Here is an 18,153-nt window from a genome sequence, read left to right as displayed (position 1 = left end):
TTGAGTGTGTAATTTGCTTTTTTTTTATATTGAGAGGGGGTTTATCGTAATTTTTGAAGGCGGTTTTAAAGTCAAAATCTTCCTTAACTGTTTTCTTGGAATTTGGGGATTGTCATTTGCATTTTTTTAGTTTTGTTTATAGAAGCGGGGGATTTAACTGCAAAACCCCTGGTAGGGGTTTTAAACTCAAAACCCCCTGGTAAAAGGATTTTTATCTCAAAACCCCCAGATAGGTTTTTTTTAAAACTCAATAGCCCCTGGTAGGGGGTTTTAACTCAAATCCCCCTGATAGGGTTTTTAAAAATCTCAAAACCCCCTGTAGAGGGTTCAAACTCAAAACTCCTCGGCTGTGCTGTGGTAAGTGATGATTTAGTATTAAAATCTCACCTAAAATAAAGAAAATGAAAGCAAAAAATCAGTCACTGAATTCCTTTCCTCCCCCCCCCCCCCTGGGGGGAATTTCATTTCGGGGGGGGGGGTTGAACTATCACTTTCACAATACTTTATGATCCTATCACTTTCTCAATGCTCTATGATCCTATCACTTTCTCAATACACTATGATCCTATCACTTTCTCAATGCTCTATGATCCTATCACTTTCTCAATGCTCTATGATTCTATCACTTTCTCAATACTTTATGATCCTATCACTTTCTCAATGCTCTATGATCCTATCACTTTCTCAATACACTATGATCCTATTACTTTCTCAATACACTATGATCCTATCACTTTCTCAATGCTCTATGATTCTATCACTTTCTCAATACTTTATGATCCTATCACTTTCTCAATGCTCTATGATCCTATCACTTTCTCAATACACTATGATCCTATTACTTTCTCAATACACTATGATCCTATCACTTTCTCAATGCTCTATGATTCTATCACTTTCTCAATACTTTATGATCCTATCACTTTCTCAATGCTCTATGATCCTATCACTTTCTCAATACACTATGATCCTATTACTTTCTCAATACACTATGATCCTATCACTTTCTCAATGCTCTATGATTCTATCACTTTCTCAATGCTCTATGATCCTATCACTTTCTCAATACTCTATGATTCTATCACTATCTCAATGCTCTATGATTCTATCACTTTCTCAATGCTCTATGATCCTATCACTTTCTCAATACTCTATGATCCTATCACTTTCTCAATGCTCTATGATCCTATCACTTTCTTAATGCTCTATGATTCTATCACTTTCTCAATACTCTATGATCCTATCACTTTCACAATACACTATGATCCTATCACTTTCTCAATGTTCTATGATCCTATCAATTTCTCAATGCTCTATGATTCTATCACTTTCTCAATACTCTATGATTCTATCACTATCTCAATGCTCTATGATCCTATCACTTTCTCAAAGCTCTATGATACTATCACTTTCTCAATACACTATGATCCTATCACTTTCTCAATGCTCTATGATTCTATCACTTTCTCAATGCTCTATGATCCTATCACTTTCTCAATACTCTATGATTCTATCACTATCTCAATGCTCTATGATTCTATCACTTTCTCAATGCTCTATGATCCTATCACTTTCTCAATACTCTATGATCCTATCACTTTCTCAATGCTCTATGATCCTATCACTTTCTTAATGCTCTATGATTCTATCACTTTCTCAATACTCTATGATCCTATCACTTTCACAATACACTATGATCCTATCACTTTCTCAATGTTCTATGATCCTATCAATTTCTCAATGCTCTATGATTCTATCACTTTCTCAATACTCTATGATTCTATCACTATCTCAATGCTCTATGATCCTATCACTTTCTCAAAGCTCTATGATACTATCACTTTCTCAATGCTCTATGATCCTATCACTTTCTTAATGCTCTACGATTCTATCACTTTCTCAATACTCTATGATCCTATCACTTTCACAATACACTATGATCCTATCACTTTCTCAATGCTCTATGATCCTATCACTTTCTTAATGCTCTACGATTCTATCACTTTCTCAATACTCTATGATCCTATCACTTTCTCAATACACTATGATTCTATCACTTTCTCAATGCTCTATGATTCTATCACTATCTGAATGCTCAAGGATCCTATTCACATTCTAAATGCTCTCTGATTCTATCACTATCTCAATGCTGTATGATCCTATCACTTTCTCAATGCTCTATGATCTTATCACTTTCTCCATGCTCTATGATTCTATCACTATCTGAATGCTCTATGATCATATCACTATCTCAATGCTCTATGATCCTATCACTTTCTCAATGCTCTATGATTCTATCACTTTCTCAATGCTGTATGATCCTATCACTATTTCAATGCTCTATGATCCTATCACTTTCACAATTCTCTATGATCCTATCACTTTCACAATTCTCTATGATTCTATCACTATCTCAATGCTCTATGATCCTATCACTTTCTCAATGCTGTATGATCCTATCACTTTCTCAATGCTGTATGATCCTATCACTTTCTCAATGCTCTATGATCCTATCACTTTCTCAATGCTCTATGATCCTATCACTTTCTCACTGCGTTATGATCCTATCACTTTCTCATTGCTGTATGATCCTATTACTTTCTCAATGCTCTATGATCCTATCACTTTCTCAATACTCTATGATTCTATCACTATCTCAATGCTCTATGATTCTATCACTTTCTCAATGCTCTATGATTCTATCACTATCTCAATGCTCTATGATTCTATCACTTTCTCAATGCTCTATGATCCTATCACTTTCTCACTGCGTTATGATCCTATCACTTTCTCAATGCTCTATGATCCTATCATTTTCTCAATGCTCTATGATTCTATCACTTTCTCAATGCTCTATGACATGTTTCATCAACTACATTAGAAGTCTCGTTTTGAAGCTTGCTTTAGAGCAGGCATGTCAAACTCGTTAAGGTGTATGGGCCGCATAAAAACGTACTATATCCTAAGGGGCCGCAGCCAAAAATCAATTGCAAAACAGCCTACTATTTTTATGTAAATTAGAAACAATACAATAGAATACAATAATTAATGACATACCTGTCCCTTAGTTAGCTAAATTTCCAGTACTAATTCTTAATAAAAAATTACTAAAATTACGCAATTTTTTCTTTGTTCTGATGCTTTACATATATCTGGGATACAAGTTTATTAATATCGGGTGGAAGTTTGTTTGTCACTGACACTATCATCACTGACGACAAATTTTGATCAGATAATCTCGAACGGTGAGGTGATTTGTAGCTTTCATTATAGAAAAGAACTGCTCACAGAGATCAGTGTTTGCAAAAATAGCTAGAATTCTGGCTGCAAATTTCCGCAATTCAACGTACCATTAAGGGAAATAACTAAATTTTGGCGAGGCACTTCTTTATACATCGCTTTAACAAAGAATCTGACTGCTACTCTATCAGCTCTAGTTGCACATTACCAGCAGCATTTTCAGAAGCAAATGAAAATTGAGGAATAAACAACGAAATTTCTTGCTCGTATGAAACGAAGTCACGAAAAGGGCCAGTGGAAGCATCTATTAACGATTCCGAGTGTAAGACATATTTACCAAATGTTGTAGCCGTATTTAATCTTTTTAGTTCCTCACAAGTGAACAAGATTTTCTCTTCATATTTGATTTATCCACAGTCGTAATTTTGCTTGAAAGCACTTCACATGACCACACGCAGTTGTGACAATTTAGTCTTTACTTTGAAGTTTTAAATTCAAGTCTTGCAGGTGACCAGTGAGATCAATTGCAATGCCAAATCCCGAAAAAATTCGTCAGTATGGAAATGTTCAACAGGTTCACCTTTCATGTTCAGAAACAATACAATTTCTTCACGCAGTACAACAAATCTCTTTAATTCTTTATGACAGGAGAGCCAGCAAATTTTGTGTCCAATGTCATTCAGAAACATTGAAAATTGGCGATGATTTAAGCCACGGGCACGAATAAAATTGATTGTGACTGAAACCAGTATGACATGTTGAACTGTAATTGCTTTGTGCGTTATGTTTCTTGGTGAATGATGCACTGAAAATGAGCAGATTTAAAATTAGCATTTGTCTCTCTTATTTTTGCAAGTAGCTTTGCATCAAAACCATTTCATAATGGTTACTGCGCCATCCGTTGTTAGACTAGCTAGCTTTACCAAAGGTAAATTGTACTGCAATATCACCTGTTATTTCTCAAAAACATCCTTATGCTTGTTGTGGTGTTATGCATAGAACAAATAGCTCCTCATGTATCTCAAAATTCCTGTCACAGGTCCTTATGAGTATAGCCAACTGTGCTATACCAGTTACATCAGTTGACTCATAGAGAGCCAATGAGAATATTTCAAAATCTATTTGGTTCTTTAATCCTTCACACAAGCTGACTGACAAGTCAATTATTCTGCCACAGTGTTGCTAGTTAAAGTTATTTCTTTCAATGCTTTCACATTTTCTGGACTTCCGCAGCTTTAACGACACACTCCTTCATAAAATCCCTTTCACTAAATGATTTGCTATGGCTTGCAATTAAGTTTGAAAAAAAATGTAGCTGGCTTTCACTGCAGACTCACTCTCGTTGTTCAGTTTAACAAATACAATTTTTCATTTCAAGTAACTTGTCATCTTTTATTTTCCAGCGTAATAGTTCAACATTATTTTGATAATTTTTGAGGTGGCCAAGCGGGCCGCATGCAAGGTGGTCGCGGGCCGCAAGCGGCCCCCGAACGCCGTGTTTTACATGGCTGCTTTAGAGCTCCTTTCTGTCCAGCTCTTGGTACGTAGGTCACCCCTAGACCTGCCTCAACACACCCATACTTTTGAGAGCATATATAAGACTTGGTTTGCAAACAAATTACTTTTTATTTTCCCTTTTTTGAGTCTTCAATCTTGACATTTTCTCCCACTGATGTAGTTAAGTGATAGAGTGTAAGATTAAACTATTTAATTTAATAGTAGCTTTGTAGAAATATACAATTATTTGTGAAACTGATATTTAACCAACCCAAGGTAACGTAAGGATAGGCTATTTCTTATAATTAATTAATATAGATATAGTTTTTGATAGAATCTTTTCATTAACATCCATTATTTGAACAAATTTTGTACATGAACATTCCATTCGTGTAGACTTGATCCTAGCGATATCTTTCACGTCTGCTGTACGTCGTCTCCTTTCCTTCAACACTTCATTACTGCAAGGTGTCTTGCCGGTTAGCTTAATGCAAACCAAGTACCCTACCGGTATTCTCGGTGTATTCTGAAGCTGCAACTTGACTTAGAGCTACATTTGCTTATCCATTCGCAAACAGCGATGCTCCCAAATCTATCACATCCTGGTCCACTATACTGCCTTCTATTTTGTTTACTGTGGATGCCCATGACACTACTAGTGGTAACATTCTTCTGTGAACAGTCGCGATTATAATATATTTTGCGTCGAATAGCTTTCTATAGGATCAACATGATGCTTTGTTTCAGATTATCTCAATTATATTGTAGTATTGGGAGCATATTCCAACGTTACACTTATCATCTACGTTTTTTAGCGGCCCCCGAAAGGGGAAAAGACGCTATTAGTTTTGTGTGGCCTGTCTGTCCGGTCCGTCTGTCCATCCCGTTTAGATCTCGTAAACTATAAAAAAAAATAAGGAAAATCCGACATCACAATATTTTAGTCCATTCAAAGTTCTGATGCAACGGCTACTTTTTTCTTTTCTGAAAGCGAAAAATCTAATTTTTTAAATCACTTATGCAAGCGGTTTTTTCATAAAAAATACACCACTTTTACAACTATTCACTATTAATAGTAACAAACACTTGAGGCTCTTTATTAGAGGTGCACACTGAGTGCCATATTTGTAACATATTTATGCAAACGGTTGTAGATTTTGTTGTCAATTTTGTTTTTTAAATTTGTTTTGTTAAGTTATGTAAGTTCTGTTATACTAAGTACTATATTTTCACACACAAAAAATATTTAGTATGCATATAAGTCAGACATAATTTAAAACAACAATTAATAAGTAGTTTTTCATATTATCGCGTGAACTGCAGTACGGCATTTCATGTTGAACACCTAACCAAATAAAATAAAATTGGGGGGATTTTTTTTTTTACGAAAATGTTTTATTCTTGAGGAATAAGAGATAGGCCCTTTACAAAACAATTAGATCAATTAGATAATCATTATAAGACATCAGTTAGGCCAGGTTCACATCTAACTTTACATTCACGTTCACCTTTCCTTTGGTCTGCTGGGGCACCACACGAGATCTTTCACCTTTTTTTCTCCATTATTTTCTGTCATTTGTCTTTGATAGAATTTCATTCTAATAATATTGAAACCTGCCTTTTTATCTGACTGGGTGGACCACTTCGGGGGCCGATTTTCAGTTTGTGTTTCCACACAAACTGTCTTTGTAACCTTGTTAAATTTATATTTTATATTAAATTAAATACACATTGATTACTTTCGACTGATTATCTACTTGGTTGTATTGCTTTTATTGATTCGACCATTAAAAAAAAAGTAGAGTTCCCTTTTCAGACTTTGTGGTCTATAGGGCAGATGATGATCTGTTTCTGTGGTCTATAGGGCAGATGATGATCTGTTTCTGTGGTCTATAGGGCAGATGATGATCTGTTTCTGTGGTCTATAGGGCAGATGATGATCTGTTTCTGTGGTCTATAGGGCAGATGATGATCTGTTTCTGTGGTCTATAGGGCAGATGATGATCTGTTTCTGTGGCCTATGGTTGACCAGATACTAAAAAATAAACTAACTAAATTGAAGCCCAATTTTGAAATGTTAATTTCAAAGCAGCCGACTAATAGGCGTTATATTTATTTTCGTTTGGTAAATTCATGTAATATTACATTTTATTTAGCTTGATTTTAAATTAAAATTTCCTTAGTAAATCTTCACGACTTAGAAATCAGGGAGAAGGAAAGAAACATAAAGTTGTGAATTTTGAAAACTGCATAACTAGCAAAGCAGGGGGCCCAGCGATCACTGGGAAACACGGCAAGAGGCAAACAAGTTTTGGAACCACTGATTTAGATCCATGAATACACTGAGACAGAACAAATATTTCCCGTAGTGTGCTACATGTGTGATGAATTAATGTTCTTTGAACCCAACCAATAAAGTAATAGTCATTCATCATATAGGCCTACAACAGATCAGGATATGGAACAAACATTTGAAAGACAAAACTAAAATGTACGCAAGCAAAATATAGAAATATAACAATTCTACATGGGAAAGAAGAATATTTACATCAATATCTAGAATTTATTTCCAATTTTCTAAAAATTAATTAATTATCTCTAATAAATTAATTGGTTAATTTTTTAAAATTGATAAATGTTTTTTTAAGGACAATGAATAATTATGCGAAGTTTCAACTTGATCCGAGAATGGGAAGTGAGAGAAATGACGTGTACAATAGTTGATCAAGGCAGAGTGAGTTGATATAAGCTTTGAAAAAGAAACTATCATCAGATATTTTTTTCTTCAGATTTTAAAGTCATTCTTATCATCTAATTGATCAATGCCAAAAACTCCTCAAAGTTGATCACACCGTCGCCATTTTTATCTGCTGCAGCAATAACGGCCTTGACATCATCGTCATAGCCATTCTTAGTGAGGAACACTTCAAGTTCTTTGCTATTAATAGATCCAGAGTTATCCTTGTCTATCTCTTTAAAGGCAGCTCTCAGATCACATTCTCTGGGGAAAAAACAAATGTAATCACATTAGTGAAACCAGAATTTTGCACATAATGTTTGAAGTAAGAATGTTAAGGTAATTCTCCTACATACGTTCACGGATCAATCACAGCAAAAATCGCTAACGTTTTGAGGGGCCCGATAGCACCGTGCCACTGGCCGACACTTGGACCGCGGGCCAAAGTTGGGATATCACTGGACTAATGCATATGTAGACCAGATGGCGTCGCTAGTGCTTGGAGTGTTAAACATTCGTGTCTATAATTTCAATTAGCTAGATCTCCTCTGCACATTTTATAATTATGGATTTTTTGGCTTTTTTTTTTTTTTGGAATGGGTGATTTGGCAGGGGGAGGCCATTGGCTAACCAGATAACACCACCCGTAGCGACGCCTCTGTAAATCATTTTACCTCTTTTGTTTTGGAGGCTGTTTGGCCAAGACAGTTTTCAGTTCTTCCAATGAAACTTTGTTGTCACTGTTGGTGTCAATGAACTTGAACAGGGCCTGTAGAAATGAATAGATCAATCAGATCACATTGGCCTAACATTCACTCTAGACATACAGATACATACCAAAGACTTAAATCTAATGAGATTATTAAATTTTAAAAAATCTATATAGATTCTATATATCTAGATCTGTGCACATACAATATACCTAGATCTACCATGCAATGATATCTATGTTCATAATTCAGTACACACCATAGATCTTCATCTATGTACATTACATACACATCTATATCTATGTTCGTATTGTCTCCTATTAGCGACATTATTTAATCCCATTACAAGTTGCAATTAAAGAAAATAAAGGTCACCTTGATCTGAGAGTCCGGTCTGTTGTCTCCACACTTACGAAACACCTGGACCAGTTCGTCAAGACTCAGACTGTTGCTGTTGTCTTTGTCAGCAAGCTTAAAGAATTGGATCACTTTCTCATCGAAAGAAGACATGGTTAGCTGTTGGGATACGATGCAAGGATATGGTTAGCTGTTGGGATACGATGCAAGGATATGGTTAGCTGTTGGGATACGATGCAAGGATATGGTTAGCTGTTGGGATACAACGCAAGGATATGGTTAGGTGTTGGGATACAACGCAAGGATATGGTTAGGTGTTGGGATACAACGCAAGGATATGGTTAGGTGTTGGGATACAATGCAAGGATATGGTTAGCTGTTGGGATACAACGCAAGGATATGGTTAGGTGTTGGGATACAACGCAAGGATATGGTTAGGTGTTGGGATACAACGCAAGGATATGGTTAGGTGTTGGGATACAACGCAAGGATATGGTTAACTGTTATCATACAGTACAGTGACATGCATGGCTGTTGAGATGGATGCCACGTAGCAGTGTTTCTCAAACTCTTACTAGAGATGTTCCTTCCTCTAAAGAAACAAAAGTTCGCCCTTTACCCCCCCCCCTCATTAAAGCCAGCTAGAAAGTAGAGATGGGAATCGAACCCAACTTTTAAAGTTCGGGTTCGGTTCGGTTCGGTCAGATTGAAGTTCGAGTTCGGTTCGGTTCGATGACGAGTATAGTTCGGGTTCGGTTCGGTTCGGTCAGGTCTAAGGTTCGGGTTCGGCTCGGTTCGATGTTATGAAATTATGTAATAGCAAAATTAAGTTACAAGGTTTAATGCTATTTATCAGATAAAACACTTTCATTTGAATTTTTACATAAAACAAATACTTTGCAACATATAATAGGCCTATGGGCAATACTTTTCCCAAAATAATGTTGCCTACATACATTTTAAGCGTTGTAAAAATTTCTTAATGGAGATAGAAATGAAGATGCGTCAGGTTTTCGCTCAAGTCGGCAAGTGGTTTTATTCTGGGCGTGACTCAGCGCTAAGCGTATTGTAACCTTTTTCTATCAGTAAGAATGATAATTTTTTAAAAAGACTAATTTCGATGTGCTTTCTTTCACAAAGCACCATTCATCATAATAAAAAAAAGTCGAGGGCCATATGAAATCTAATAATAAAGAGGCAGACCTGGCCAATAGAATTATGCAAGGGACATTCTAGGTAGGCCTACATATTGAGCACGTACTTCTCTAATGGGCGTGATCTTTTTTAAACAAATATTCTTCGTGTAAAGAAGTCTCTATCGAGGATTTTTTTTCCACACATACGTCGTCACTATAATAAATTGCAATATACGGAAGAAATTCGACTATTCTGAGACAAAAAAATCCAGTAGAATCACACTAGCGGAGATGTTTTAAAATGTTTACTTCAAAACGTTTTGACCCATATTGTGCATACGCGCCTCGCAAAAAGCAGTCTTCAGTTGACAAGGTCCTATTAGAAGATAAAATGACATCTCCTACTTAATATATTTTATTTTTTTTAACATGTAATTATACTAATATTCAGATAAGTTACAATGAAAATAAAACATTTTTTTCGACGCCCCCTCTTCTTGTTAGTTGGTCGTTGGTTTGTCGCTTACAAACAGCTAGTACAACTGAACCAATAAAGGCGTTTTATATTTTTACCGGTAATGATAGTATAGAGTATAGAGGGACTTCTTATGGTCCGACAGTTACGCTGGGCAGGGCATGTATCGACCACCTGCGGACAGTGGTTATGCTTGCCCTGGATGTGGCATATATGTAGGTCACATCTGGGACTGCGCAGCCATGGGAAAAACTGCATTCCTCACTAATCTTCGGATTCGAAGACAAGCTTTATAATAATATTTAAACTTAATATTATTATTATTGTGAACAACTCAATATAGCATAACTGTTATTACAAAATCACATGCTTAACTTGAGATAGAGATGTAATATTAATGAAATATACTGATATTTAAACGAAATCTAAGTCACCACAAAACAACGTCTTTACTCTTTCATGTCTCAAGATTGTCTGCCGTTTCACATTTGCATTACGTTAATTTCATCATACTCAATGCATAAACACAAATCACTCGCTTAACCTCTTCACCAGGAAACACACATACACACTCTATGACACCCCTTTTTGTCAAGAAGTTGCGTCTCCCCATCCACCAATTCAAGGTACTCGCCATCCCCACCCACGGGGGAGGACCCAAAGTTTGAGAAACGCTGCATTAAAAATACTGATGATCAATAATGCAAAACAGAATAATAGTAAAAATATTAAGGGGCGTAGCTAGGAATTTTTCATCATTTGGGGGCTGGACCTCTCTGGTGGCCCCTGCATTTTGCGTAATATTGAATATTTATTGTAAAAAAACACTCATTTGGGGCCCCCCTCAAATAAGGGCCCAGGGGGATTTTACATTTCTCCCCCTCCTCCCCCACCCTTGCTACGCCACTGATAATATTCCAATATGGAATACTTCACAATTCTGTAAAAATAAATCACTAAATAGAAGATAATTAAAATTTATTTTAAACTAGAACAGAATCGAACTTATTGTAGATGTATATTTACACTCTATAATCGGCAAAAACTATTCTACTCTCAACTAACAGCCATCTCAAATAATGACTTTGTACTTACTAGGTACTAGACTGTAACTAGAGTCTAGATCTAGATCTAATTAGAGGGCGCCTATTCGACTCAAAACCAATGTTGCAAACAGCCCGCGAAAATTCAAGGGGGAGTCGGCACGTACGGAAAAACCCATGGGAATCTTAGCGCGCCGCTTTTTTTTTCTTTTTAAAGTTTTCAAAATACCCCCCCCTCCCAAGTTTTCAAAGTATAATGGAATCATTAGAATTTAAATAAAATATTTAAGTAATTTTTTTATATTTTTTAAAATCAAAAATATAATGTACAAATTTCAAAATTAGTTCGGTTAAGAAAAGGAGGGTTCGTTCGGTTCGGTTCGTACCAAGCAGTTTCAAAGTTCGGGTTCGGTTCGATTCGGTCATAAGTGAGGTTCGAGTTCGGTTCGTTCGGTTCGGGTTCGGTTCGTTTCCCATCTCTACTAGAAAGTCTAAGAGAGCACTGTACTCTCTCTACCAGCGGTGTCCACGCTTTCTCCTGTATTCTGATATTCAGAAATCAATTCTACTTGCGTCTACAGCGCACTGTTTTTCGTAGTTAAAAAAGGGTGCATGTCGAATAAGGTTCAAGTAATAAGAACGCATGTCAGATAAGGTTCAGATGAATGCATGTCAGATAAGGTTCAGATGAATGCATGTCAGATAAAGTTCAGATGAACGCATGTCAGATAAGGTTCAGATGAACGCATGTCAGATAAGGTTCAGATGAATGCATGTCAGATAAGGTTCAGATGAACGCATGTCAAATAAGGTTTAATTAAGGATAACTTAGGTCAAATAAGGTTCAATTAAGGATAACACAGGTCAAATAAGGTTCATTTCAGAAGCCGAGACACGGACCAATATCGAAGTGTGAGAGACATTGCAGGCAGTTTAAGTATACACGATTTTTATGGACTTAATCGTGGTCAGGGTATCCTAAGACCTCTTGTGGCGGGCCTGTTGTTGTTGTCAGGGTATCCTAAGACCTCTTGTGGCGGGCCTGTTGTTGTTGTCAGGGTATCCTATAGACCTCTTGTGGTGGGCCTGTTGTTGTTGTCAGGGTATCCTAAGACCTCTTGTGGCGGGCCTGTTGTTGTTGTTTAGGTAAAGAACGTGAACAGAAAGAAGGACGTCACTTCATGTCATCATTTCATTCGTTTGTACTACAGTCATTCCAACTTGAATTAGACTCAGGTATGAATTGAACACTACAATGAAAAGACAGCTACAACATTGCCTTCAGAAATACTGGAGCCGCCTCCTTCACGTCCCCTTACCCTATGGATTAACCCAACAGTTAGAGAAACGCTGCCATACAAGGAAATAGCTGTAAGGGTACAATACCAAATATCCAAACCATTAAAAAAATATCAAATCAAAAGAAACTAAAAATAAATAATTTTATAATACTCTCTTAGTGTGAATAATTAATATGTGAAATTTTACCATTGGAATAGTTGCATTGTAAATTGACATCACAGAATTCAAGTATGCAAATTTACTTAAGTCACTGAACTTAGATGCCCTAATTTGTTAACATCACCAAACTTTAATGGCCTAATTTACTTACGTCACTAAACTTTGGTGGGCTAATTTACTTACATCACTAAACTTTGGTGGGCTAACTTACTTACATTACTAAACTTTGTTGCGCTAATTTACTTACATTACTAAACTTCGTTGCGCTAATTTACTTACATCACTAAACTTTTGTAACTAATTTACTTACATCACTACATTTTTGTAACTAATTTACTAATTTTTTCCCCTTTACCTATCCCTTTGTCTGCTTGACCTTTGGGGCACCACTCAAGATTCGTTGACCTTCATAACTAACGAATATTCACATTTAATTAGAGTAACACCTTTAGTAAAATCACTAAATTTAGAAAGCCTTCAGGATAGAAGACTTAAAAGTAAAGTAGCAATTATACATAAAACACTGAACCATCATCTTCAAATACAAAAACAAATTTAACAAGATTACAAAGATGTATAACAAGATGTTGCCACACAAACTCAGAGGCGGCCCCCGTGGGAGACGGATCCCTGTCGGATCCGCATATTCACAAGGAATATTCAAGACGTGATTTTGTTTTGATTGTTAAAAGTAATAATGTTTCAAAGATGCATTTGACGTTGTCATAATTTTTTTTATCTTCTAGATCTAGATATAAAATATATATTTGGGATAATGTAGATGTAATTTAGATAAGATTTATGTAAAAAAAACAACCACACTAGATAATCAATTAATATACTCATTGCAATATTAAATTTTAAAATAGTAGATTAGTTTTAATATTTTATAACATTGCAATATTGACATATTGACAATCTAGACTTTAGAAATAAAAATCTACACTTTAAGTCTAGAAATTAAAATTATAGATCTTGATCTAGTCTAAATCATGGCTGTCTGGTAGTGCGGTTTGCGCGCTGGACTGTCGTTTGGATTCATCGATGGTCCTAGGTTCAAACCCTGCCCGCTCCCATCCCCCGTCGTCCTGCGGGAGGTTTGGATTACAACTCTGAAAGAACATCCGAAACATGTAAAAGAACAAACATTCTAAACTAGACCAAGAAATTCTAGATCTAGATTCTAGAACGATTTTAATTAGAACTTAAATCTAAATCTAGTTTTGAAAATCTAGCTCTAGTATAAAAAAAATCTAGATCTAGTTTAAAAAATCTAGCTCTAGTGTAAAAAAAAATCTAGATCTAGTGTAAAAAATCTAGATTAGATCTAAATCTAGCTATTATGTCTTTTTAAAATGCGAGTCACATTACGAGGTTTAATAAACAATACTATACCGAGTTGTTTTAGCATTTAAAGAATTTATTCCATATGACGTCATAAGAAAAAAATCCACTACGTCACACGGCCTAGCTAGACTAAACAATATCATCTATACGAGCAGCTTGTCGAGTGCTCATAGACATTGGTGCAACTTGTGATTTCTTTTAGCATTTCATTTAAAGAATTTATTCCATATGATGTCATAGGAAAAAAATCCACTACCTCACACGGCCTAGCTAGACTAAACAATATCATCTATACGAGCAGCTTGTCGAGTGCTCATAGACATTGTTGCAACGAGTGATTTCTTTTAGCATTTCATTTAAAGAATTTATTCCATATGATGTCATAGGAAAAAAATCCACTACCTCACACGGCCTAGTTAGACTAAAAATGTCATCTATTCGAGCAGCTTGATGAGGGTTCATAGACATTGGTGCACCGAGTGATTTCTTTATCATTTCATTTAAAGAATTAACTCCATATGACGTCAAAGGAAAAAAATCCACTACGTCACACGGCCTAGTTAGACTAAAAGATGTCTTCTATACGAGCTGCCCTTGTTGAGGGTTCATAGACATTGGTGCACCGAGTGAGTTCTTTTAGCATTTCATTTGATGGGCTAGTTAGACTAAATATGTATATTAGATTAATACTTATCTATATTGTAATAACTCAACGAGACATAGATGTTTATTTACACGGAGACATGACAAACACAAAGGACATCTGCCTTGAGCACAGCATCTCCATATTGGCTCTCTACTTGGGCGGAAATCGTTAGTCTCTTATGTCAACATCCGACTTGTCTGGTCACTGATAGTGCGCACCTTCTTTCTGCACTATCTTGGATGGCGGTGCGCATGGCAAAGTCATAACATTGCCCCCGTCTTAGCACTTTTCGTCCCGAAAAGAAACACTGCAGCTGAGGTTTGACAGTTCAGGTGGAGGTCGATCAGTGGGAGCCACAGGCGGCAGGGAGCGTGTTCCCCACGAAGCCATCCGCATTGTTTTCTTCCAGTGCCGCTTTCTCTTTCTCCAGTTGACCAGGCTGTTGTTGCGATAATGACGTGGCCGTTTGCCACACAAAGAGATAGGGTCGAGCACTGTTTTCTTCAGCACAGCCGTTGATCGGACACGCTGTCTCAGCAGACCTTCCCGACAGACGCCTCTCAAGGGAGCTTCAGGTTCGCTTGCAGCCACGTTGCAAGCAAAGTCCAATGCACCGAAGTTATCCTCAGACAACAGTCTTACGTCCAGAAGATAGGTCTCTTCAGGTTCAAGTGGAAAATGTCTTTCTCTTGACAGCTCAGTTTTAGAGTGATTTGATTGACATTCATCTATGCCAATGTCGATGATGATGGTAGAAGTACATATGCGCTGTTGGTGGTTTTCTTGGCATCTAAATTCTGTGTGTGAAGCGCCGCACGTACAGTTCATGCTAAACTTCTGGATGCTGTTGTCAAGCTTCGAATTTCCCTCGTGAGCACCGACAGATAGGCAGAGGTCTTTAAGGTCCATAGCAACAGGCTTGAACGCAGACCCAACGTTGTCTTGCTCCGTCCGGCTCATTGAGGTACTGGTAACAGGTACAACAGGAACAAACGCTTCAGGCACATAACAGACTTCAGTTAAGGTACTGGTAACAGGTACAACAGGAACAAACACTTCAGGCACATAGCAGACTTCAGTTAAGGTACTGGTAACAGGTACAACAGGAACAAACGTTTCAGGCACGTAACAGTCTTCAGTTTCTTCATTTGTCTCTTTCCGTTCGATTCAGTACATCTCGTTGAGATCATCACAGCAATCGCCATCACGTTTCTCGTCTTGAAAGTCACAACGACAAGACTTGCCCACAACACAGACACAGACGGCGCTCAAATCCCCAGCGTCTCCGTCACCTCTGTTTGTGCAACCACAGTCTTGACCACGCAACTTCTTGACCAACGAGTCTACAGGCAACTGCTCCTTTACCAACGAGTCTACTCCTTCTTTCAGCTGAGACACCATTTTATCTACCTTGTTCCCCATACTGTTAATTTGTTCACACATTGCTTCATTTATCTTGCCAATAAGCTCATAAATCTCCGGTTCAATTTCAAATAAGTAGGTATCTGGATCTTCGTCTTCATCTATCAAGGCTTGCCGGAGACGAGCTGTAAGCACCTCCTTGGTACCACCAATTATCTCATATCGGTTACGAAGTTCCTTCCTAAGCTCTCTAACTGAGAGTTGGTCTAATCGTTTCAAAGCTGCCATTGTAAATCCTACCTCCTCTCGTTGAGTTGCCTATAAATCCCACTTCTGACAACCAATTGTAATAACTGAAGGGAGGCAACTCAACGCGACATAGATGTTTATTTACACGGAGACATGACAAACACAAAGGACATCTGCCTTGAGCACAGCATCTCCATATTGGCTCTCTACTTGGGCGGAAATCGTTAGTCTCTTATGTCAACATCCGACTTGTCTGGTCACTGATAGTGCGCACCTTCTTTCTGCACTATCTTGGATGGCGGTGCGCATGGCAAAGTCATAACAATATTATAAAGTAGAATGTAAGGTGTATGTATGTATGTATGTATGTATGTTACTTATAGACATCAAAACCGCTTGACCAATCTTGATAAAACTAGGCAGGAATGTTCCTTGGGTACTAACTTAGACCGTAGTGTATGTATTGTAGCCCTAAAACAAACTTAAGACCCTCAAAAAAAAAATAAAGTGGTCCGACTCTATTACAGCTATAGTATTTTATGGATCTAGGCCATGTCTACAATGTTGACATGAGAAAAGATAGAAAGGATTTAGACCTAGATCTAATTTTAAGAAATACACTTTGCGCAGATAGTTTTTTACTTTGACACATGAAAATACAAAAGAAGATCCATTGATTTCATTATATAATAAAATTAACCTTCAATTTTGTGTTTCAAAAGCATTTTTTACATTAATTAGTTCCTTATATCTGTGATTACAGATTTCCTGACGAACATTCTTTCATTAGACAATCCCGTAATGAATCGCGTACTAAATATTAATTCGTTTAATTGTTTACTTTATAATCCCATCCCTAGATCTAAAACTCTAATTCAACTCTAAGATGATAAAACTTCTCTTCGCACAGATAGTTTTATACTTTAACACATTAACATATTAATTAAAGTCCATTCATTTCATATTTTGATCAAATAAACATTCAAATTTGGTTTTCTAAAGCTACATTCGTTTACGAAAGCTGCGAAGCCGAGTTGAGATAGGCCTAGATCTATATTCATTAATGAATCGCGTACTAAAATTATTTCGTTTAATTGTTCACTTTATAATCCCGTTCATTTAACAAAGCTATCGCTCTTTTCGTTTTTAATAGATAAGAATGTATCGACTTCGGGTAAACCATTTTCGCAAAACTAATTTTATTTTCGTAGCGAAAGAGAAATAACCTGAAAGGATCATTAGCTACGTTTAACATACATCTAAATCCAATCCACTAGATTATTCAAAAGCAAATGTTTTAATTGAAAAAAAAATGGATTTAAGCCTATTAGCTATTTTGATTTGATAGCTTCATTCACACTATTTTTACATTGACACTTTCGCTTTACTTATTACATTATTATTTCGATTAATTGTTTACAAAACACTCTCATTGACTATATCAACAGTAATGCGCAAATAAAGACCCGCGGGTCGCGGGTAACATATGTGTAGTAAATATATATTTATGAAAGTGCGGGTCCTATGAAAGTGCGGGGCCCATTGCGATCGCATAGTTTGCAGTGGCCTAAGGCCGGTCCTGCAAAATAGCGGCGTATGATACGCCGCCGGTAGACTAGTTTTAAGAATTTCTTCTATATAGCCTACACTCTTAATATGTCCTAGTGACATAACTTAAAGATCTTACAGAGATTATAGACAGTGTGAGTTTATTATAAAAAGCAAAATCTTACCTTTGCTTGTGTGTGACCTAGACTGTAAGTACAAGCTTGTCACTGCTAACATCTAGACTCACTTGAGCTTGAGGTAGGTCACTCGACACAACTCTGCGCCCTAGTTCTTTTCAACACAAACTTGTTGACAGAGAAAGAAAAAAAAGCAGATATCTACCTT

At 36.7% G+C, this 18,153-nt stretch overlaps 1 protein-coding gene across 1 annotated transcript; it reads right to left on the bottom strand.

Annotated features, from left to right (window-relative positions):
- Nucleotides 1-6,834: 6,834 nt before the first annotated feature.
- On the bottom strand, nt 6,835-18,153 carry LOC106063811 (calmodulin-like). The gene is made up of 4 exons (XM_056026456.1): nt 17,994-18,153; nt 8,560-8,700; nt 8,149-8,243; nt 6,835-7,738 (listed from the first exon to the last, which is right to left on the bottom strand). Exons 2-4 carry the CDS (start codon nt 8,692-8,694, stop codon nt 7,549-7,551), a joined length of 420 nt encoding a protein of 139 aa, XP_055882431.1. The 5' UTR covers nt 8,695-8,700; nt 17,994-18,153; the 3' UTR covers nt 6,835-7,548.

This window comes from Biomphalaria glabrata, chromosome 4, assembly GCF_947242115.1.
Source record: "Biomphalaria glabrata chromosome 4, xgBioGlab47.1, whole genome shotgun sequence".
NCBI lineage: Eukaryota > Metazoa > Mollusca > Gastropoda > Planorbidae > Biomphalaria > Biomphalaria glabrata.
Note: the sequence above shows the minus strand (reverse complement) of the source record. Positions and strands in the feature narration are given on the sequence as shown.

Bases quoted from the DNA above. Each gene is read 5' to 3' on its own strand.
- LOC106063811 (XM_056026456.1), bottom strand. From the start codon at position 8,694: ATGTCTTCTTTCGATGAGAAAGTGATCCAATTCTTTAAGCTTGCTGAC. The intron at 8,244-8,559 runs GTGACCTTTATT...TCATTTCTACAG, and splicing joins GACCGGACTCTCAGATCAAG to GCCCTGTTCAAGTTCATTGA. The intron at 7,739-8,148 runs GTAAAATGATTT...TTTTTTCCCCAG, and splicing joins CAGCCTCCAAAACAAAAGAG to AGAATGTGATCTGAGAGCTG.